This window comes from Cydia fagiglandana, chromosome 9, assembly GCF_963556715.1.
Source record: "Cydia fagiglandana chromosome 9, ilCydFagi1.1, whole genome shotgun sequence".
NCBI classification, from domain to species: domain Eukaryota; kingdom Metazoa; phylum Arthropoda; class Insecta; order Lepidoptera; family Tortricidae; genus Cydia; species Cydia fagiglandana.
Window position 1 is genome coordinate 10,954,086 of NC_085940.1, and position 24,257 is coordinate 10,978,342.

Below are 24,257 nucleotides of genomic sequence, written 5' to 3' on the forward strand. Positions count from 1 at the left end.
ACTGAAACAGATAACATATACCTACCTACTAAATATGTAGTTGTGATTGAGCGAATATCAGACAATCCCGAACTGACATTGTGTTGTAACCACCAATTAAGTACCAGTGTCTGAGGAGAGCGCAATTAGCATCAAATCGAGCGAAAATGATATTCATGCCATGTAATAGGTATATACATAGTATGCTAATCACGGTACCTATGTGCTATATTGGTTCTATTATACTAGTTAGTATGCGAGATTTGACATGACTGACTTGGTTATGTGGTTCAAATTTCACGGATTTACTTGGCTAGCTCATCAAAGAACAACTTACAGCCACCCCGATCGCTTAATTTGAATTAGTTACAACTCGACTAAAGAAAGGTAGGTATAAGTGTACAAAATATATAAAAATTCATGACTTATGATTTTTCTGGATTAATCTGATGACTGTCATTAATATTAAAAAGCCAAAGAGAAAATAAATAGCTACATTTTAATTGGCATCGTCCGAGAGACGCTCAATAACAGATTCCGTACCAATCTATTTACTACAGCGCAAGTAATAAAAGTTTTGTTCAAAATACACATAATTATTTCACAGTTTTCATTATAAATGGAAAATGCGAGATCGATTTCATTTTTGTCATATGCAGATAATGTTAAAATTTGTTTTTTGGCTCAGAAAGCAACTGAATTTAACCTGTTAGGTTAGGTATATAACTTTCGCAAAAAAAACGAAATATAGGTATTACCTAATGGTGTGTCCACTCATGTGCCTTATAATGCAAGGCAAGATAGCGGTATCTCCAGCTCGTGTCTCAATAGAGTTCAGTTCGATGTGCTCCAGCCAACTGCTATCTGTTAACACAATAAGTACGTAAATTAAGAAACCAAATATTTTTTTGTTTCACTCGATCTTTTCTGAAAAGTGCTAAAGTGGTCAACTGATGGTCAATATATATTTAACTTGAAAGAAAATAATTACAAACCATCCGTGGTCAATTTGAGCGAAGGGCTTGCAGTGTCCAGGGCGACGCAAGAATATTCAGCTTGTAAATCTGCTTGCGTTAAATCGAGACCAAGTAGAACCCCAGCCCCGGATATCCAACGGGAGTCTGCAACAAAGAGACATATATACACTAGTTCTACCCCCCTTTCCACTCTCTTTAGGGATGATTTCTGGCATAAAAATTAATCCTATGTTCTTCCCCGGGACTTAAGCTGTCTCTATGCCAAAAAACTAAATCCATTCGGCGGCTTAAGCCTTCGAGCAACACCGGCTTGCGACACATCGGAAGTTTAAGCGTGAAGAGGTGTTACAGACAGACACTTTCGCATTTATAATATTAGTATGGGTTTTGCAGAAATATTTGAAGCATGCGTCAATCTTAATCAATGTCAAGGTTAAGTTTTTGATTTAAACTTCGAGGTAGACTTTCCAACGCGCACGGTCCCAATATCATTTCGTCTTTCACTAAATATGATGAAGGTTTTGTGCAAGTTGTAGAGAACCTTACCAGGTCCAAGGTACCCGGGGGTGAGAGGCAAGCCATCCTGGAGCCAGGAGATCTCGACGAGGCCAAGCTGAGGAGACACTTCGCAGCGGAGCACCACGGAGCCGCCCACCTTGGCTGGAGTCAGCTGACGAGCGGTGTGGGCCAGCACGTTGTCCTCCACTAAACAAAAGTTATCTTGTTAATGGAATATTCCATGGCACTTTAGTAAACATTTCAGTGCTGCTAAAAATACCCAATTTTTCATTTTTGAGGGAACTCATCGATCTTTTACTCAGTTTGAAAAAAAGATCGACGTAGACCCTCAAGAGTAAAAAATATTTCTTTTTGATATTGTATGATTTTTCAAATATTCACCTCTCTGAATCTAAGGCACCTTAAGAAGATGGAAAAACCTTAATTAATCTTTGGTATTATTGAGTCATTAAGTCCAAGGAGATTGAAATATGTAAGCGGACCAAATTAACTCTGCACCAACTTTGAAATCTGATGTGTAAGGTGACACTGCCACACTTTGTCACTGAAAGTATGCGCAGAGTATTTAAGTTAGTCCAACTTTAAGTATTACACTTTAAACTCAGATGCTATTTTTAAGAATACATTATCATGTTCTTTCTACGAAGTAGGTAAATACCGCAATTACTTGAAGTGCAGATCGGTAAAATGCAAAGTTATTTTTATGTGTTCCGTTAAAGGTTTTATGTGAATGGCATCCTATTATTCAGTTACGGCATCGCCTTTGTACAAGCAGTACCGAGTCGCGTTCATTTTAGTAATTGGTAACTGGAGATTTCTTTTATTGCTCGCTAAGAGAAATAAGAGGCGAAAATAAAAGAATAATTGTATGCGGGCTTTGTTTACGGCGTAAATAGGTATTCCAATATAATTGACCTTCCTGAAGGCTAATATAATTCGAGTCGTAATGAATATTCTTATTTTAAGGTGGTTTATATTTCTATTGATATTTTCACTGTCTGAGAGCAGAGACTGAGATATTGCATGCTTTGCAGTTTATGAAACTACATTTAGTATTATGATACATGAGACATGAGTACTTATACAATATTTTATCATATAGGTATTCACATAATATATTAAGTCCAAATTAATTTCGTAGACTACTAAAGCCTTCCTTTCAGTGCTCGTGATGCAGGTAATCCTAAGTTCGCGCGCAATTCGAGACTTATAAAACTAATTACTCGCAGTGTATCTTGTAAATACTTACACATACTAATCTATTGATTTTAGCCAGATACCTATACTTCTCGCGTTAAATGATGATCCCTATGACATTTCATCTCTCTATCTCTTTTAGTTGTTTTACACGGGTGCCCAAAAACTGAGTGTATAGCTTGAAATGTTCCTAATATTCTTGTTAAATCAATGTTATATTTAAAACAAATAGTATGCTAAACTTAACATAAAATATCTCCTAGTTATTTACAATACAAGTGCGTGCTATTCGCACGTGTATCGTACAATAATGTATAGTACATATGGCCATTTAAAGTTTCGACGTACTGTAAAAATATTTACACCCTGGGGAGTATTAGATAATACCGAATAAGCCTACTGCACCGGGGCTTTTCTTATACAATTTAATGGTGCTTTAATTTATTCATTATTTTAGGAATAACCTATTTAAAAAATATATTTTCCTTTTAGAAACCTGTTAACAGAAAGTATTTGGAATAGGTACTCGTTGTTACCATGTACATCCTTTTATTATTTTTTATCCATATTAAAAATCTGTCAAAGCTTTACTGAGCATAGAGGGCCTTTTCAATATCAATTTTCATTTTAAAATGCGTCGACGGTATTTCAGACATGCTTTCAAAGTAGTTTCAACAGCGACGGATGAGCAGCAAAGCGAAGTATTCGTATGAAAATGTTTCTCTAAAAGTTACCACCAGTTATTGCTAATTACTGCTTTTTGGTTAGTGCATATAGTTCGTTTTTTTTAGCATTAGAAAGAACTCCACAGACGCAAGCGTGCAGTTTTTGTCAGGCTCTTTAATTGTTAATAATTATTGGATTATCTAATGTAGCATGGTCAATACATATCATTTACTTCAAATTATTACCGCTAAAAGTGCCGGATTTGGAACCACAAGCTTACTTCTGCGAAGTTCTTTCTAATGCTAAAAAAAACGGACTATAGTTAAGTTATAATTCATAAAATTATTAAGAAATGAACCAAGTACCAAAAGGGAATATAAAGTGTAATTAGTAATATTTTATTCTTTATTTATCTTTCTTCTTAGGCTAGGTCATTTATAATATGAATATAAAAGTAAAATATAAAAACACTTACACAACAATAAAAAATACATATAAACACATTATAAAAAACCTAACCTATTATTATTAATATTAATTTTAATGTAGTAGCTTTAATAATAATTTTTATTTCGCTTAGATCCTCACGTCACAGGCTAAGCCTATAGGCCTATAGGCTTAGCCTGTGACGTGCACTATAGTGTGGGGATCACTGTACTGCCCCTTTGTAATATCAAGTTACGAAATAAATATATTTTTATTTTAGAATTATTCGTATTTTTTTAAATGCCAGTTTAGATGACACTTATTATTGATGTTTACTTTATTGTAAGCTGCTATTATTCGTGATAATACAATGTTACTATGTACCTATATCATACCGAATCTGCGGCCTTCATAGTCGCGCTTTCATGTAGTGTTATCGTTGTGGTACCAAATATGTAAGTGCAAGAGTGACGTATTAATCGCATGATACGACAAGGTCGATAAGTGATAGAAGTGCCACCATCTGCCGTAGGGGGTATATGCATTTTGGACATACTAATTAAATAACTTAATTATACTCGTAGTTAAATACTAGAGTCTGCGCGGAGTGTGTGGAAAGAGAACAGTCGTGAAATGTATGGGGCCCAATACATTAGGTACAAGACTCTTATCTTTCCGCACAGACCCATTATTATTTTTCGTTTCTAAATGTAAACAATACAGACTCTTGTTTGAATGGTTTTTGACTTTTCACAATTACTGCGATTATAAAAGGAAAACGGAAAAGTTTGTTATTCATCCTCACCGTTCTTTTGTGTTTATTTAAATTCAGAATATTCTAATCAGCTTTATAGATTAACACAAAATATTACTGCTTTCATTGTAATTATAATTAAATAATATTAACCGTCTCATTGAATTTCGGATCGTTTTCAGTATTTGATGCGATAATTGCAACAAAATAAGAGAGTGGGAAATGTACCATTCAATATTGCATATCGACTTTAATGTTTCATACCGTCCCATCTCTTCGTCATAGTTAAAAATGTATAGGTTATTTGTGAAAAAACAACAATATGTACCTACCTAATATGTTACTATATCTCGTCATTAAAATCCGAATATCCTGACCCAAATACCTACCCTAGTTTACAGGATCGTCATTAGATGTAGAATACAACGGCGAGGGCTCGAGTGTCGCCTCGCAGTCGATACTGTCGTTAACGAGCATCCTCAAGACTGAGTTGCAAGTTACAGCACTAAAGTTCCATCTTACTCGTTATATAAACTACTTAACCTACATTTAAACCATCCATTTTTGCAAAAAAATAATTTGTGACTAGGTTTATGGGACAAGTGATTATTGACTTTCGTCGCTTCATTTTATTACTACTGCCTAAAAACTAGATACAAATAATGTAGATACCTAATAATTGTATCATCGTGAATTTCTTGCGAAGAATGTCACCTCAATCCCGTTTATTCGTAGCCCGTATACTAAACGAGTTCAAGGCCATTATTTTAGTCGCTTACCAAATAACAATAACCCCCCTATTGAACCAACTTAAGCCTGATCTTGAGATCCATAATAACTATGCTTACTAAAAGGTCACACATCAAGTGGCAGGCATGGCGCGTGCCGCTTAGTAAGCATTTGTAATTACTGCATTAGCAAGCCAAAAACTTCCTCAACCACCTTTGCCTCACGAAATCGGCTACAATTTCTACATGTTCCTCAATCAATCTTTGGGTAATATGGCTCCATCGATACTGTCGATGATTTCGCCAACGTCAAAGTGAATCCCACGAGGGATCGAATTAATATTATTTGTAATAAATAAACTTTAGCCAGTGTACGGTATAAAACTATCAAATTATGGCCTCTAGGGCTCTAGCCAGCCACGGTTAGAGGTAGAAATACCAAATGCTCGTAGAGCACGACGTTGTTCGGTATTAGGGTTATGAGCTCTTGTAAGGTGATAGCTGGACTTTACAAGGACCCTCGTGGGCTACCCGGCGTTGACGCCAGAATGGTGGTTAAACGCGTTTCATGATTAATTTTTCATTATCTGCACACTTCCACATTAATTTACTGCATAATACGCTATCAATATTACACTTTAAACAACATTAATGAGCAAAAACAAAGAAATGAATCACGAGGCGATGTTACCAATATGGCGGTCGACGAATAATCCTACATGTTCCTCAATCGGTTCCTAACTTGCGCTCGACTTACCGAATTCATTTACCATATTTTAATATTTTCTGCTACAAGAGAGACTACAAAGGAATCGAAAAGCAACAAATGGGAACACAGCGGTAGCTTATTCTCATTCAAATGACTTCTGAAGAAAGTGTCTGGCACTTTGATGTTGTAATTTACCTTTAAACAAGTATGATCAAATTGAATTGTAAACTTTGTTATGTCATATGATTAATTTCGTTCATTTATTACAAGCTTTTATTTAGTTTCACCTGACCGTTGTCTGTCTGTCTGTAATCAAATCTTGCAAGTTAAATTTGATCCACTTCCCGGTTTCCGATTGAGCTGAAATTTTACATGCATGTACATAAATCGGATGACAATGCAATAATATGGTACCATCGAGCTGATCTGATGATGGAGACAGGAGGTGGCCATAGAAACTCTGTGATGAAACAACGCAACCTAATTGTGTTAGGGGTTTTTAGAATTGTCTCAATGAGTATTAGTTGTCTGTCGTAAGAAAAGTACAGTCAGTGATAAAAGCTTGTACCAAAAATGAAATTTTTGCCAAAAACTTATGTGTTGTGTCATCCATTCACTGCACAAATTGACGAGCCAGTAGGTCTGGCTAATGACTGGAGTAATGACGAAAGACGAAACATATACAAATTTTTGAAACTTTTTTACATTACATAACGAGATAAAATGTTTATAGAAAAAGTTTTGAGTACGTACAATTTGGAAATAGGCTTCGCCGACGTCAAACTCCAAGGTGATTAGGAGGTGGAAACTTAGATTCGAGCGTAAACAGCTTTTTCGTTTACTTTTATTACTCCATCTAATGTTGTAAATGCGAAAGTTATGTTATCATTTTCTGAGCCAACTTTATGTAAAAATATTTAAGAAATAATAAATGTTTTATACTACAGTTTGGTAGATGCCTTGCTAACAATGCATATCAAATCGAGTTTGGATTTTTCAGAGGAGACGTGAAGTAGAACAGAATTTTATATATTCTTTACCTTTACCTTTTATCACGATAAATAAATAAAAAATACTTCTGTTTAAAATTTTGCTCGTCAGCTCCCTCAACTATATCACTTATTATCATGAGCCCATATTGTCCCACTGTTGGGCAAATGTCTCAGTCTTATTCTTTCACGTATCCCTATCCTGAGAAGTCTCCCACCAGTCTCTGTCAAAAGCGTCAAGCTCGTCCCGCCATCTCCGACGAGGTCTACCATGACGCCTTACAATTTCTGGGACCCAATGGGTGGCTGTTTTGGCCCACAGGTTATCCGGAATATGGCTGACGTGTCCTGCTGAATCCCATTTGAGCTTGGCGTCAGTTTCAACTACATCAGTTATTCCAGTTTTGGAACGTAGTATTGTATTTTTAATGCGATCGGTTAATTTTACGCTCAGAAGTAGGCTGAAATAATTCTTTCTACTATTTGGAATGGTTTTAAACGAAATATCTCTAATATTCATTAATCTAAGACGAATGCAGTAGACAAAATGTTCCGTCATGTAACATTATTGCTTTTCCTCAACGTTCGCAAATGGAAGCCGCAGAATATCCGAGACTTAAAAAATTACAATATCTGTCCCAGGAGGGCATCTTCATTTTAACAATAAAGCCATTTTCAATAAAGAAAGCCGGCTCCGCTGTAACGAAGTTCTTTGCAAGATGAAGGAATAATGTCGCTCAATCTTTAATTAAAACTTTTAGCTGCTGTGTAAAAAGTAATTGGACTGAATATAAAATCCCATAAATTATAAATATAATTAATGAAACTGTGGTTTCGTTATGGTTATAGATTCGTACAGTTAATACAATAAATAATGAAAGTACCTAAACTGAATATTTATTAAGTATTTGTGTATTGGCTATTATTTTAACATTATATATTTTCTTTTTACGGTCATTAGGTACTGTATGACGACAAAATATAATGATTATAATGAATATAATTATTGTGTCATTATTCATTTATTGTTGTAAGTACATACCTTAAAGATTTAAGGACAGGTATGGAGCTATTTTCGTACATAAATTACCGTGGAACCATGAAATCATGTCTAAAGTTCGTAATAATATATTTTTTTACTGCTACACAATTATATTTTTTTTTACTAAACACGCGACCATATTTTAAGTAATCATGTTTTCTTCAACCACTCAAATAAACAAATATTACTAAGTTTTACTCATTATTTTTCCATTAAGATATTATTAACTTTGAAAGTCTTGCGTTATTAATAAATATTGGATGAGTATTTAATAACGCAAAAATTTGTAAAATTACTTGTTAGAAATCTCTTTGACATCTCTGTAACTTTGGCAAAAGTTTCGTTATTATGTTAATGTTATGTACTCTTTAAAATATTCATTTCGTGGCCTTATTTTTTCCGCGATTCGCGAGCGGGCGAACAAAGACAAGTTACCTTATTGCGAACTGGCTCTAATGTCATTTGATCCCTTAATTAAAAGTTTTCCGCGTAAAAAACTGGCGCAGCCGTGGGCTGTTTTCATTTTATTCCATATTTCCTCGCTGTGTAACGGAAAGTTAATTGGTCCAACTCGACTCGAAGTTGTAATTTGTTTTGCCCTCTTCTCGTCCGTCTGTTTATTACGCAAGTCTGTTGTTTACAGTTTCCATAATTTTCCATTACGTATCATTCCTACGTCGAATTGGTGTTTTTTAATATCTCAAAATAAAGGAATGTTGGTGGAATTTGCATATTTTTCCTTTATGTGCATACCTTTGTTTCTAATGTAATTGGCGCTTGACTTTGCCTGTATTCGTTACTAATTAGACAAATATTGTTTAATAAGGTACCTACTCGTACAGTCAGGAGTTGTAGAGATACATCGTGAACCAATGCAAGACTTATTTCGCTTTTTTGTTCATGGTGTCGCCAATATTGCATTTAGTCTTTTATAGATACAAAATATGATTTCATTAAAATACTTATACCTACTTATGTTAGAAATTGTAATATTCAGGTATCAGGTCCCAGTTTGGAAATAATAATATAACTAATCGTAAAATATATAATACACCTTACCTATCTCAACAACCTTGTCTACACAGCAAATTCTGCCGCTTAGCATCCGATTTCAGTGGATCAAATTCCCGTTTTATTAATACAAATTATTTTATCGGATGGTTTGCCGTTCTGATTCTTTAAATGTGTCAAAATGAGACCATATTTAGGACCACATAACACGAAGGAATGAAAATGATTCTGATAATGCAATATAGGCACTTTTCTAAGTAAACAAACTGCTAGATTAACTCATATTCATAAATATTTGCACATTTATGACATAAACAGGAACTTTAATCTAAATGTTAGCACAATCCTGACCTAGGTTAATTAACTTCGTTCAAGTTGTTTCTTTTGTACTAAAGTGGTTTGGCTTCATTTATCAGTATAAAGAAGATTATTACAACTCTGTATCTTAGGCCCACTTGCACCATTCTACTAACCCGAGGTTAACGGGTTAAACCTGGAGTTACCAAGTTTACCAGTACAATTTGACACTAAGTTAACGGTTTGACCGCTTAACCTCGGGTTATTGGGATGGTGCAAGTGGGCCTTACTGTGTGCACGTTTGCTAATTAAGTCAAAATTTAAAAAAAAAACATTGTAGGTTTTATTTGTGTAACACAAATTTTCCATCGTAAGACAATAGAAATCGGTATAAAGTACAAAAATATTGGAAAGGTCTTTATTAAAGTTATTAAGACGAAGTACTGTGTTAAGTATAATGAATACCTACTTAATTAGACCATCGTAAATTATTTAATTCAAAACAGGTTAGGTATTAATTTGTTTTTGTGCTTTTGATGTTATTGGTTTGAAGCTAAACTAAGCCGTTTGAACGTTTCTATTAATTTGTTTTATAGGTATAGCTTTATTTTTACATTTGAGAAAAAAATTATAAAATTAATAAGAAAATCGAAGTGCTGCCTTTGACACGAGAGGGTTACATATCCTTATATTAATTGACTCACGCTTCAAAGTAATTAAAAATAAATCCGAGCCCTTTAATATAAAGTAAAAACAGCCTAGCATCGTTGCATTAAAATACCTACTTATTTCAAATACGAAGTAAGTACAGGGTGATTTCGGGGTCGTGGAGCAAGAGAGCCAGACATCATACAGAATCCAAAGATGAACCTAATGATGTTGTTAATTATTGTTTATCACCAATAATGATGATTCTTTTCCAGATGACAAGTAGGAAAAAACATTTTTGCATACAATTTGGTGACCCTACTCAATGTGACTTGTGCGCTTTCCATACAGCGTATGTCAAAAGTCATAGGGTGACCATAATTACTTAAGTAGTACAACATTCATTTTACTTGAAAAATAAGAATAATTAAAGTAATTCTCTTTTAATCAAATACTACCATATGATAATGTGGATCATTTACAGAGTCAGAAAAAGTGGTTCTGGATCACGACTGTATATTTAGTACCAATACGAAGTCTGTCTGGTACGGGGCGGGTAAGTGTTTCAGCGCTTCCACTGCCCTCGTCGAATGACCGTTGCACGCTGAACAGATTTACAAGCATGATTGTAAGGTGTCACCTGGTTGCAGCAGCACCGTGCGGGACAGCGTCGCGCCGGCGCGGTTGGCGGCGCGGCACCGCAATATGGCGCCGGCGCCGCCGCTGTCCTTGTGTACTAACCGTAGCACGCTGAACAGGTTTACAAGCATGATTGTAAAGTGTCACCTGGTTGCAGCAGCACGGTGCGGGACAGCGGCGCGTCGGCGCGGTTAGCGGCGCGGAACCGCAGCATGGCGCCGGCGCCGCCGCGCGCTGTCCTTGTGTACTAACCGTTGCACGCTGAACAAGTTTACAAGTATGGTTGTAAAGTGTCACCTGGTTGCAGCAGCACTGTGCGGGACAGCGTAGCGCCAGCGCGGTTGGCGGCGCGGCACCGAAGCATAGCGCTGGCGCCACCACTGCCCGCGTCGAGCGACCGCCGCGCGCCGAGCACCAACCGACCGTCGCTCAGCACGTGTCTGCAGACAAATTTTTATATTGATTCTACTGATACAATTTTTACAAAGGGGAGGCCTATGTTCAGCAGTGGACGTCTTATGGCTGAGATGATGATACAATTTTTATTGTTTAGGGTGGTTCGCTTTCGAAATCACGCAAAAACATTATTTTGGAAAACAAAACGTTTTCTTGCGTGATTTCTGTATAAAACAAAGTTTTACTATGAATTTAGCGCAAATACACATTTGAAAGTAGATAGATGCGCACATCTTTATGTAGTAATAGTGTGTAATTACTAAATAATTAATTGTTTTTTGTATGGAAAGCGAACCACCTTAACCCTAATGACACGCGGCTGGCCAGTGTTTGATTATTTCAAACAAAGTATAAATAAAAATCATACTCAAAGCTCCGATAGCTCAAAGAATTTTACCCGAAGGTGTAATCAAAATAATTTGTACATATCTATCTACATACGTATCTATTTACAACCCTTTCTCTAAGGATTATAATGTCTATACCCTGATAGCGTTTATTCAGAGGCAGAATATAAACCGTGTATGAAATTCACCGTTCTGTTCCATTTGGAGGCTTCCAAGTATAATAGGCACCTACATACATATAGGTATATTATACTGTATCATTAGAATGAGGACACCTTTTGTGTTGTTGTCATGAAACATCGATCAGAAATCAGTCTAAGAGCAAACTTACATTATTTGAATCGTTTATATTATGGCAGTCAAACTACTAACTTAAAGCTCAATTTGAACATGCTCTTACTCCATATCCGGCAAGCAACACTTCGGTGTCAGTCGTCTACATATAAAGAGTATAGCTACATGCCGTTACACGTGTGATTATTCAATTTTTTCTCATCGCACGGCGTGACAGGTTATCTACACATTCGCGATACTCAATCATTGCCAATTTTCCGGCGACATTCGCATTCCATTCAAGCTTATATACATATTTACATAGAAACCTAATTTTCTGCTCCAATGTTTTGCAATTTGACAACGCGTGATAGCGAAACGTCGCGAATATGTCCCTAAATGTAACTTGTATTACATTTCGATATGTCGGCGTTTGACAACGCAAGCGATTTGAGCAACGAAAATTACATTTCTAATGGATGATATAAGTATAAAAAGTAGAAATATCTAAGCCTGTATTTTCCGTTTTCTTGTGAGTTTTATGACACATTTAATATAGGCATCTACACCTATAAACATTATGTAACACAGACAGTGTACAGACACACACAGTATAGTGTGTAGACAGTGTGTATGTGTACAGAAAATACATTATGCATGTTAGTCTGTAAGGTATTTGTAATATGGGCCTTGTTGCCTGAATTAAATTTCTAAATAAATAAATAAATTATATAAATAATCTAAATATACAATATGAACAAACTAATTACGTAGGTAGTGATACAAAATGGCACAATGCGGATTAGTAGTCGTCTGTGCAAAACAAGTCCCAAAACAAAATATTACTATCCAACAAGTGTAACACACTGTCCGCAAATGTGTTAACCAAGTATAACACAAGACAAACTAACTTAACCAACACTACATCGAAAGCAGGTAATATTTTCTCAAGTATTAATTCGACCCGCCATCACCGACATCTTAATCAGAAGTTTAGACATCACGTGGCCGGCCTCCTAACTAAGTTTGTTTGTCTTTACGTGTTCTAGGTAAATAAATCTTAGCTAACTTCCCGCGAAGGTGTCAAAAGTTACCCTTAACTCGATCTCCAGTCAACACGGCTATGTTACGTACGAGTGCCGCGTGACAACGCTTGAACCGTATATGTGACTAACTTTATGGTAAATACGGACGAAAACGACCTGTATTCAATTGGCTTAAAGTCTCTTAGGAATGCCAATAGTTGAATGGGATATGTGGCAAAGTTTTTCGCTATTGCATAAGGATGTGACCTTTATTAGCTTCTGTTAGAGTTTATGCAGACTGCAAATATCGCGTAGTATTGGGAAGTTAAGTTGGTCCTCGCTATTTTGTATGCAGAAACTTGGCGGAACGACACGGCGCCATATATAGAAGGAGAGTAGAGGCATATTTTATTTTTGAAATCATCTAAAGACTTGTCGTCTAAACTTACTCCATATTAGCTAAATTGCTCCTTTGATCTGTTTATAAAGTCAACTACGTAACTGCTTTCACTTGTTTTTTCAAGTAATCTCATCAAAATCCTATTACGTTGTGACATTAGGGTACACTAAGTAAAAAACCGGGCAAGTGCGAGTCGGACTCGCGCACGAAGGGTTCCGTACCATAAAGCAAAAAAAAAAAACAGAAAAAAATGCAAAAAGAAAACGGTCACCCATCCAAGTACTGACCACGCCCGACGTTGCTTAACTTTGGTCAAAAATCACGTTTGCTGTATGGGAGCCCCACTTAAATCTTTATTTTATTCTGTTTTTAGTATTTGTTGTTATAGCGGCAACAGAAATACATCATCTGTGAAAATTTCAACTGTCTAGCTATCACGGTTCATGAGATACAGCCTGGTGACAGACAGACGGACAGACGGACGGACGGACGGACGGACGGACGGACGGACAGCGAAGTCTTAGTAATAGGGTCCCGTTTTACCCTTTGGGTACGGAACCCTAAAAAGTAGATTTCGGGTGGGTTCTTGCGATTGCATGCGATTAGTTCTCTGGAAGGTGGTTTTATACATTTTAAATTTAGTAGTCAGCAATCAATCTCGCTAACGTTTTATAATCTATCCGTGCGAAACCGTGAACCTCTCATGATTATACAACGGGAGCAAAATCTCTTTAGGGCCAACCATTGTTTGAATTTACTACACCTTCGGGTTCGCCAAGGGAAGGTTTCGCAATGCCTACTTTCCCTGTTTACCATACATAGTTAAGGAGAAGCTGCTCAAAAAATATCATTTAAATGTTTTCCTACAAAGGACAAAATGATGATGGACACAAGGTATCTAGGCGTTTTCTAAAATACATAAATATCGTAAACCTGATTCTCACAGATCCTGTTTTTTTTGGGTTCTTTCAACTCAGAATTACTAGCATATTCAATTCTAATGATAAAATAAAATTTCCCAAAAATTTGAATGAAAATTGTACGTTCCACTACGTCACGCCATACAAGTAAAAAAATCATACTTAAACGTGATGTAATGGAATGGACATTTTTGGGCATCTGTTTTTAATGGTGGGATGGAGAATGCTGTTGATTCTGAGTAGAATAAGCCCAAGAACGTCCAGCTCTGAAATAATCGGGTTTTCAATATTTAATTTAGAAAAATGCCCTTCTAATACGAACATTGCCAATTCGTTTAACCTCTAGCCGCCCAGAGACCTATAAAAAGGTCTCCTGTTCCATTCTAATTTGATCTTTGTGTTGATGAAATAAAATTTCATTTTGCTTGGCAAGGTTTGACGTATGGGCGGCGGATTCGCTTTGGCAGCTTGCAGTTTGTAAACATCGTATCCATTACGGTGGTTTTAATTTCATTTTAACGAGCAATTTCGTTCGCAGGGGATCATGTCGGGAGCCGAAATTCAAAACCTCGTATATTTAGTCCCTTTCACACATCAGAAGCGAAAAATCCGTGCGAAAGAGACGTCAACGTTGATTTTCGTATTTCTAACTACGTGATCTGGTCGACATGTTCCTGCTATAAATAATGGCTACAACGCATAATCTGAAATCAATATTCATACTCGGCGCCGCATTTTACGGCCGTTTTGCTTTCAGTAAGTGATTTTTCATTTGTTTTTATAAATTCGTGAATTGAATTTAACTGCGTGAGTGTTTTGTGGCCTAGTGGCGAATGTACATGGAAATAGCACATAGTTTAGGTATATTTTTTTAATGATGGGTGTTGAATAATATTGTTGCGGCATGTTCTTTTTAGGGTTCCGTACCCAAAGGGTAAAACGGGACCCTATTACTAAGACTTCGCTGTCCGTCCGTCCGTCCGTCCGTCTGTCACCAGGCTGTATCTCACGAACCGTGATAGCTAGACAGTTGAAATTTTCACAGATGATGTATTTCTGTTGCCGCTATAACAAAAAATACTAAAAACAGAATAAAATAAAGATTTAAATGGGGCTCCCATACAACAAACGTGATTTTTGACCAAAGTTAAGCAACGTAGGGAGTGGTTAGTACTTGGATGGGTGACCGTTTTTTTTTTGCTTTTTTTTGTTTTTTTTTTGCATTATGTTACGGAACCCGTCGTGCGCGAGTCCGACTCGCACTTGCCCGGTTTTTTAGTATCACCTTATTATTTGCGTATGAGGGAGCGAGTTGAGTAATAGCATAGGTAAGTGAATAACTATCTGTTAACTGCTATTGGATCTTGTAGTAAGTACTCAATATTATTATTAAAATAAAATATTAAATTTGCTTATGACAACCTCAATATTACCTCATACTCACAACCTAAGTATTTATTATAAACGTATTACAAATTTTATTTTAAAGGAAAACAATCTATTTTCCATTTTTTCCTTTAATATAAATTTTTTAGTAGGTATTTCAGGCAGACGTAATAAAAAATTGGTTTATAAACGTATTTTTAAATCAGGCCAAAGTCGTGACCAGACTACAACAAAATAAAATATTGACTGAAAATATAATACGATACAGTGTATAAAAAATATACCTAATATTTCTATCATTATAACCACATTTTTAAAAAGCGTTCAACCCAAACTTCTGACAATAAAGCATAACTTGAGAACGCGCAACACGTTCTAAGGGGGGAAAGGACATTAAAGCACGAATTCTGCCATTCAATTCAATACGCCATTGTTACTTTTGCTGCGAACGGCGAAATGGCGAAAGTTTCTTCTCGGCACCAACCGTAAGAACTCGAAGGCAAAGTTTCGTAGTTCTATCTATTAGTAACTCCGACGGGGACTAATTTATTAGATCCTTTTTCATTAACCTACTATTGGCCGTATGAGTAGACCCGAGGTCGAAAGTTTGATTGAATTACAATGTAGTTTAACGAAAATAGTTTGGGGCTCGTTCGTTTTTACGATTTGAATACGCAGTTTACGAAATACGATGTTTGTAGGACGTGGTTACGTTTGAAAATTCGGTTTTAAATCTACTTTATTACCAAATAAACGGAAATAGAGTGCTAGCGTGATGCCGCCGAAAAATACAAAAAAAACTGACCATGAAAATGTTTCATAACCTGTTTTAGTTACCCTATGACAGCAACTATGCTGTCACTATCCAATAACACTCAATTCAAAAGAAAAGTAAAAAGCTTGTTATACGTTTTTTACTTACCTACCTACTACTTTTAATTAATTAGTTTCTTATAAACAGTTTTGCATTTTGCAATACATAAGCACAACAATATATAAGTAGAGAGATTTATAAATAATGCTAATTTAAAACCTTTTACTTATTACTATCTTACTACGGTCTAGCATATGGGCAAAAGTGGCAAAAGTTATTTGACTGATTAGATAATGTGTACGTAGTACATATAAAAACATGTGCGCACCGATGTAAACATTTTTTCCACGCAGTCGTCGCTTTTAATTCCACTGAATAACAGGCGTATTCAGATTTTAAAAACAAGCCACGAATTAGATCCATGATAAAAATCTTATTCGTGGCTTATAATTAAAATCCGAATACGCCTAATTCCCACTTAGCCAATAAACCGTAATAGGTATCACCAACCCAGTAATAATAAGTCCCCATCGAAGTTAAACGATATAGTTGAAACGCGTCGGCGCCTAACTTGGGAACTCTATTCCCCAACTTCACCGATTTATGGCTCTGACTACGAAATTAGGCCATAAAAGGATCAGGACTATATCATTCCGAGCTATGTTTATATATTATATAAGGACTAGTTAGCGCTATTACTTCCAGAATTAAAATGGATTTTATGCTTCTGGAACACATATTTGAATAGTAACCAGGTCGCAAAAAAACCATTTTAATTTAAATATTATGTGCCTATATATTACTAACTAAGGTATGCCTTAATACCATCTATCGTAATCCCATTACCAACGCTCCTTTAAAATTACCCATTATAAGGCGGGTGTCCAACCGACTGCTATCAGCATGAAGCATGAACGTTACACCGGGCCTTGGCCGGGCCGGAGCTTCCGGCCGGAGCTTCGTTTTTATATGGAAAGCACCACGTGATCACCGATCAACCATTATAGAAAATGACATGTCGGACGCCCCAGCCCGGACAAGGCCCAGTCTAGCGTGAGTCATCCTTGAGTTAGACAAAAAGTTAGCACTTTAGCTGGTACCCGTTATGTTAGTCTAAATATCCTTATTGATAGATGTCAAAAAGTGACAAGTAACACTTTGCAAAAAGTAGGTTCTACGAAAAAAAAAAGTAAAAATCAATTTTAAGTGACAAGTTTACCAATAACATTTTTTTTTTATGTACAAATAAGTACATTCAAAAACTCGCAAAACAAAGAAAAAAAAATTTTTTTTTGTTGGCGAAATTGGCCTAAACTCATATTACATTTTTTACTTCTTTTGACCTCAGAAATGCGTGGTTAAAATTATTCGGTTTCCTCATGTTACACCGTGTACTCTGTTCAGGTAAAAGGAAAAAAAGTGAAAAGCCACAAGTCAAGATATTTTGTCACGAGACAGAATATTGTAACCGAAACAGCTGCCGCGAACTTTTCCAAGTCTAACGACCAAGCCTGGAGAGGCTTCCCGACAAGTTTTGTAATTTTTAATAAGGCCTGGTATTACAGTGAGCCGACGACACAACATAACTTTGAGACGAACAACTTTGATCGCAGTCTGTTATGGTGTATTTTTATCTTCGTGAAATATTTAGTGTTGCTTTGTGTATAAGGCACAGTTAAGTATATAAAACGCAGATGCACATAAAATCTTTTGCAATTTGTGTGTGCTAGTGAACTGATAATGTTAAAAATGATCGTAAAATATATAATAATAATAGGACCTACATATTTAGCAATGGCAATGACACATACTCCACTTCATGTTTTTAACTGCCATTAATACTTATACACAAAAAGCAAACTAGGAACTTGGCAAGGACAGACGGTGAAATCCTAAACGACATAACTACAATATATAAAGTTGAGATAAAACATCCTTTGAATTACAAGTAGGTAGGTAGTTGTATAACTACCAGTCAAATTGCCGTATTCGAACTTCAAGATATTCACAAGAGACAACACGTACTAGATCCATTCTAGATACGTTATAGTTTAGATATCAACTAGTTCTCTTTTGCAGCGCAATTCGGGCAACCAATGTCACTTTTACGTTAGATAGAGTAAGATATCTATTAGATGTGAATTGGATCTCTAAGTCATATCCTGTGGAAATCGTTCAAGAGTATCTCCAGAATCGTGCAAATGTCAAATTTGACAGGTTAGATCTTAAACATATCGTTATCGTGATGTCTAAAAGATATCTAATAGATGTCTATTTTAAAATCCGAATCGGGCCTAAACTCATTTTTGCTGTCAGCCCCGGAGGCATAACTAGTCCCAACAAGACATTGCTTTCATCCCAAATAAAATTTAGACCTTTCTCATGTCATATAATTCAACGACAGCCGGCGACTACGGACCCTTATCGAGTAACAATCAAGTAAATCAACGAAAACCAAAAAATATTAAGATATTGATTAATGTTTACGTGATTTAATTTTTTACGTACCGTAAAATGGGGTGAGTTGGGTGAAATTTGACTTTCAAACCTCGATAAAATTTTATTTTTACATGTGAAAACTGAATGGTGTATATAATAAGTGGTTCGGACGTTTGTATTTTATTTTGGGTAGTTCCATTTCATAACTTTGACGATAAGGAGGAAAACCCACCTCCCCCCGTAGTGCCTCGTATTTGGGGTGAGAGGGTTTTTCATACAAAGGTGATTTTGGAAGATTGTTGGATCGTTTTTTTTCATTATGCGTATTACTATAGCCGCATTTTAAATTGGAATACATTATTTTTGTAGCAGTAGCCTTAAAATCCCTTCTCACCCCCCTCTCAAACCTTCTCTCTCCATTCATAACCCAACTCTCCCCGCGAAACCTACTCACCCCGTTTTACGGTATATTATCGCCATTATCGGACAACAAGAAAGGCGCTTTGTTATTATGTTTATTTGTGCCAGCGTAGTTCGGTAGTTAAGTATTCTTCAATTATTAACATCGTCTCTCCCTTCCTTTCTAACATATCCACGACGCAATTTTGAACTTTTACCTAAGTATATTCAACTTCCGTATCGCGTTTCCCATAAAATATTGGTAAAGTTCGAAGACGCACACTTAATGATATGTCGATACGTCGTCGGTAAACTCCCTCACTAGGTACTGAAATTATCTTAAAGATCGATCGAGAGATGAGACCGCAGTTCCTAAGTTGTATACAAGGAAAACTTGTTGGTAAACTAGGAACAAGTTGATATTTTAAGTCCCCGACGGTTCATAATCATCTAGCAAGTTTCAGGGAGATTTTCTTTGTGATAGGTACTTATAAAGAGTTCATCTTGTTCAGTTAGAAGTTTTATAAAGTCATTTGGGGTGTTTTTATTTATATTTACTTAATAGATTAAAATTGTATAAAAGTTTATAAATAAATAATTGTATTTATTTATAGATACATAAGTATTTCTATGAGTATTGACTCATAGAAATACTTATGTAGGTATCTTTTTAGATTAGATACCTTACGTATACAACACACATGTCTAATAGTTATTTTATGACAATCCTCTTTAGCATCATGATTCATGGTCGTAGCTTGGTGCGTCTCAAAATCCAACGAATAGGAACCAATGACAGTTGCAGTTAGACTTTTTAAGATGACTGAATCGTAAGGAAAGTAACATATTTGGACACCTTAAAATGTTACACAACTTTGATAGGTTAGCTTTTCGTAAAATTCGGAAGTAGGTAAATTATTTGAGTGTTGTAGCGGTATTCTGATTTTACAGTTTGTTACAGTTTTGATATTGTTATGACCCGACCTTGTCACGACTCGCAGTGCATCTAGCGTGCACTATAACTAATGCGAGCGAGATACCTAATAACACGAGTCCGAGTGCATGTCGCGCGCACTAAGTAATTAGGGTAAGCATAAGCAATCACCATGGTCGTATCATAACAAAATCAAAACCTGTACAAATTGTAAAATATGAATACTGCTCAAGGTACTCTAGAAAGAGGCATTGAGATGTGTCTGGCTCACTACGCATAACAACCATTAGTGTTATAGGAATTTGTAATTGAATGCGCGAAAATACGGTTAACAATCTAGGTAGTTTAAAATAATTTTTAAGAAAAAAAAACCGACTTCCATGGGGGCCGATGAAAGATTATTGTAGATGGTACACTATGTAGAAAAGGAGGTAAAACCACCCACTTTTCTACTAGCATTTCGCTTCTGTATAATGGCTCCTCTACAGGATGGGCCAACGCCGGCCACTCCAAGGGACGCAGCCATGCGGTAGAATGAGATAGCAATATCACTTGCTCCCTCTAACGCATAAATGCGTCCCTTGGAGTGGCCGGCGTTGGCCCATCGTGAAGAGGAGCCATGAGGGTCGTAGTTCTAGCCTAACCTAACCCACTCCTCAGATAGCAGTTCGGTTCTGTGCGGATCGCAGTTCGAACCTAATCAAACCCACTTTTCAAGTAGCATTTCGTTTCTGTAAGGCTCGCAGTTCTAACCTAACCTAATCCTTGTTCGGTTCTGTGAGGATCGCAGTTCAAACCTAACCTAACCCACTTAATAGCGCATGCCGTGCGGTGTACGGGGGTTTAAGCGGGAGGGGCTAGTAAGATTGGCATCATCTTACTTTATACCTACATTAATTTTATGGTAGGTATTCATAGTTGTTAATTTAGTTAAGGTATCATAGTGGTTTTCTGGGTCAAGGTCCGGGTCCGAGTCCGGGTCCGAGTCCGGGTCCGAGTACGGGTCCGAGTCCGGGTCCGAGTCCGGGTCCGAGTCCGGGTCCGTGTCCGGGTCCGAGACCGGGTCCGAGTCCGGATCCGAGTCCGGGTCCGAGTCCGGGTCCGGGTCCGAACCGGATCCGGGTCCGAACCGGATCCGGGTATGAGTCCGAGCACGGGTCCCAGTCCAAGTCAAAATCGAAATTCGTAATCACCAAACGTGTACCATGCGTCATTGAAGAGTTCTGTTCTGGTCATCATCAGCAGTTCCACTTCATCAAATGCGACAGTTTTTAATGTAAATGCTTGATTTTATGATGAATATACAAAAAAATCTATACGTATGCCTTTAATATTTGAAAAGTTCCCTCGATTCCTTATGGATCCCATCATCAGAACTCGAGCTTGACAAAAATGTGGCTTAAAAACTTAACTTGCTTAACGAACATAACGAAAAGGAAAAATCGCCAAACGTGAACTATGCGTCGTTTAAGAGTTCTGTTCTGATCATCATCAGCAGTTCCACTTCATCAAATGCAACAGTTTTTAATGAAAATGTTTGATTTTCTGATGTAAATACAAAAATCTCTATACGCATGCCTTTAAGATTTGAGGAGTTCCCTTGATTCCTCATGGATCCCATCATGAGAACTCGAGCTTGACAAAAATGTGGCTTAAAAACTTAACTTGCTTAACAAACATAACGACGAGGACAAATCGCCAACCGTGAACTATGCGTCGTTGAAGAGTCCTGTTCTGATCATCATCAGCAGTTCCACTTCATCAAATGCAACAGTTTTTAATGAAAATTCTTGATTTTCTGATGTAAATACAAAAATCTCTATACGCATGCCTTTAAGATTTGAGGAGTTCCCTTGATTCCTCAGAACTCGAGCTTGACAAAAATGTGGCTTAAAAACTTAACTTGCTTAACAAACATAACGACGAGGACAAATCACCAACCGTGAACTATGCGTCGTTGAAGAGTTCTGTTCTGATCATCATCAGCAGTTCCACTTCATCAAATGCAACAGTTTTTAATGAAAATTCATGATTTTCTGATGTAAATACAAAAATCTCTATACGTAGGCCTTTAATATTTGAGGAGTTCCCTCGATTCCTTATGGATCCCATCATCAGAACTCGAGCTTGACAAAAATGTGGCTTAGAAACTTAACTTGCTTAACGAACATAACGAAAAGGAAAAATCGCCAAACGTGAACTAGGTATGCGTCGTTTAAGAGTTCTGTTCTGATCATCATCAGCAGTTCCACTTCATCAAATGCAACAGTTTTTAATGAAAATGCTTGATTTTCTGATGTAGATACAAAAATCTCTATACGCATGCCTTTAAGATTTGAGGAGTTCCCTTGATTCCTCATGGATCCCATCATCAGAACTCGAGCTTGACAAAAATGTGGCTTAAAAACTTAACTTGCTTAACAAACATAACGACGAGGACAAATCGCCAACCGTGAACTATGCGTCGTTGAAGAGTTCTGTTATGATCATCATCAGCAGTTCCACTTCATCAAATGCAACAGACAGTTTTTAATGAAAATGCTTGATTTTCTGATGTAAATACAAAAATCTCTATACGTATGCCTTTAATATTTGAGGAGTTCCCTCGATTCCTTATGGATCCCATCATCAGAACTCAAGCTTGACAAAAATGTGGCTTAAAAACTTAACTTGCTTAACGAACATAACGAAAAGGAAAAATCGCCAAACGTGAACTATGCGTCGTTTAAGAGTTCTGTACTGATCATCATCAGCAGTTCCACTTCATCAAATGCAACAGTTTTTAATGAAAATGCTTGATTTTCTGATGTAAATACAAAAATCTCTATACGCATGCCTTTAAGATTTGAGGAGTTCCCTTGATTCCTCATGGATACCATCATCAGAACTCAAGCTTGACAAAAATGTGGCTTAAAAACTTAACTTGCTTAACAAACATAACGACGAGGACAAATCGCCAACCGTGAACTATGCGTCGTTGAAGAGTTCTGTTCTGATCATCATCAGCAGTTCCACTTCATCAAATACAACAGTTTTTAATGAAAATGCTTGATTTTCTGATGTAAATACAAAAATCTCTATACGCATTCCTTTAAGATTTGAGGAGTTCCCTTGATTCCTCATGGATCCCATCATCAGAACTCGAGCTTGACAAAAATGTGGCTTAAAAACTTAACTTGCTTAACAAACATAACGAAGAGGACAAATCGCCAACCGTGAACTATGCGTCGTTAAAGAGTTCCGTTCTGATAATCATCAGCAGTTCCACTTCATCAAATGTCACTTTTTTGGGTGTATATGCTTGATTTGTTGATAAAAACCCAAAAACCACTGTATGTATGCCTTTAAGATTTGAGGAGTTCCCTCAATTCCTCATGGATCCCATCATCAGAACTGGGTTTTGACAAAAACGGGAGTTCCCCTATCTTTGGCATAAATTTTTTTGTAATAATTCTATTGTGCATAATAACTTTAGGCATAATATACTGTTAGCATAAACTCACTTGGTACTGGATTGTTGCGCATACGTGCTCTACGCATAATTTTTATTGATCGAAGTGTCTTTTGGCATAATTTTAATGTCCGAATCGAGACCTGGTATCTGTTTCATTTCGCATAATTTTATTTGTAATAATTTATTTTAGCATAATTCGCCATTAAGCATAATGTACTCCAAGCATAAAATCTTATGGCATAGAAATGTTTTGCATACTTGCGAGAATCATATATGTTGTAGGCCCAATATTTTTTGGCTGAAATTAATTCGCCGAATGTTTCGCAACTCGCAACTATTATTTCTCATAATTTCATTTCGCCGAATAACAACAGTTTGTTTTCATGGGGTCGCAGTTCTAACTTAACCTAACCCACTTTTCTGGCAAAAGTTCGTTTTCTTGGGGGTCGCAGTTCTAACCTAACCTAACCCACTTTTCTGGCAACAGTTTGTTTTCATGGGGTCGCAGTTCTAACCTAACCTAACCCACTTTTTTGGCAACAGTTTATTTTCGTGGGGTCGCAGTTCTAACCTAACCTAACCCACTTTTCTGGCAACAGTTTGTTTTCGTGGGGTCGCAGTTCTAACCTAACCTAACCCACTTTTCTGGCAACAGTTTGTTTTCGTGGGGTTGCAGTTCTAACCTAACCTAACCCACTTTTCTGGCAACAGTTTGTTTTCGTGGGGTCGCAGATCTAACTTAACTTTACCCACTTTTCTGGCAATAGATTGTTTCCGTGGGGTCGCAGTTCTAACCTAACCTGACCCACTTTTCTAGCAACAGTTTTTT

General features: G+C 36.7%; 1 protein-coding gene across 1 annotated transcript in view; it reads right to left on the reverse strand.

Annotated features, from left to right (window-relative positions):
• Positions 1-24,257, reverse strand: part of LOC134667353 (cell adhesion molecule Dscam2-like) — a 73,073-nt gene that overhangs the window by 33,088 nt on the left and 15,728 nt on the right. Inside the window, exons 3-6 of the mRNA XM_063524726.1 lie at positions 10,879-11,021; positions 1,503-1,661; positions 975-1,100; positions 738-843 (exon numbers count right to left, since the gene is read on the reverse strand). Coding sequence (XP_063380796.1) covers positions 738-843; positions 975-1,100; positions 1,503-1,661; positions 10,879-11,021 — 534 coding nt within the window. The remainder of the gene's footprint in view (positions 1-737; positions 844-974; positions 1,101-1,502; positions 1,662-10,878; positions 11,022-24,257) is intronic.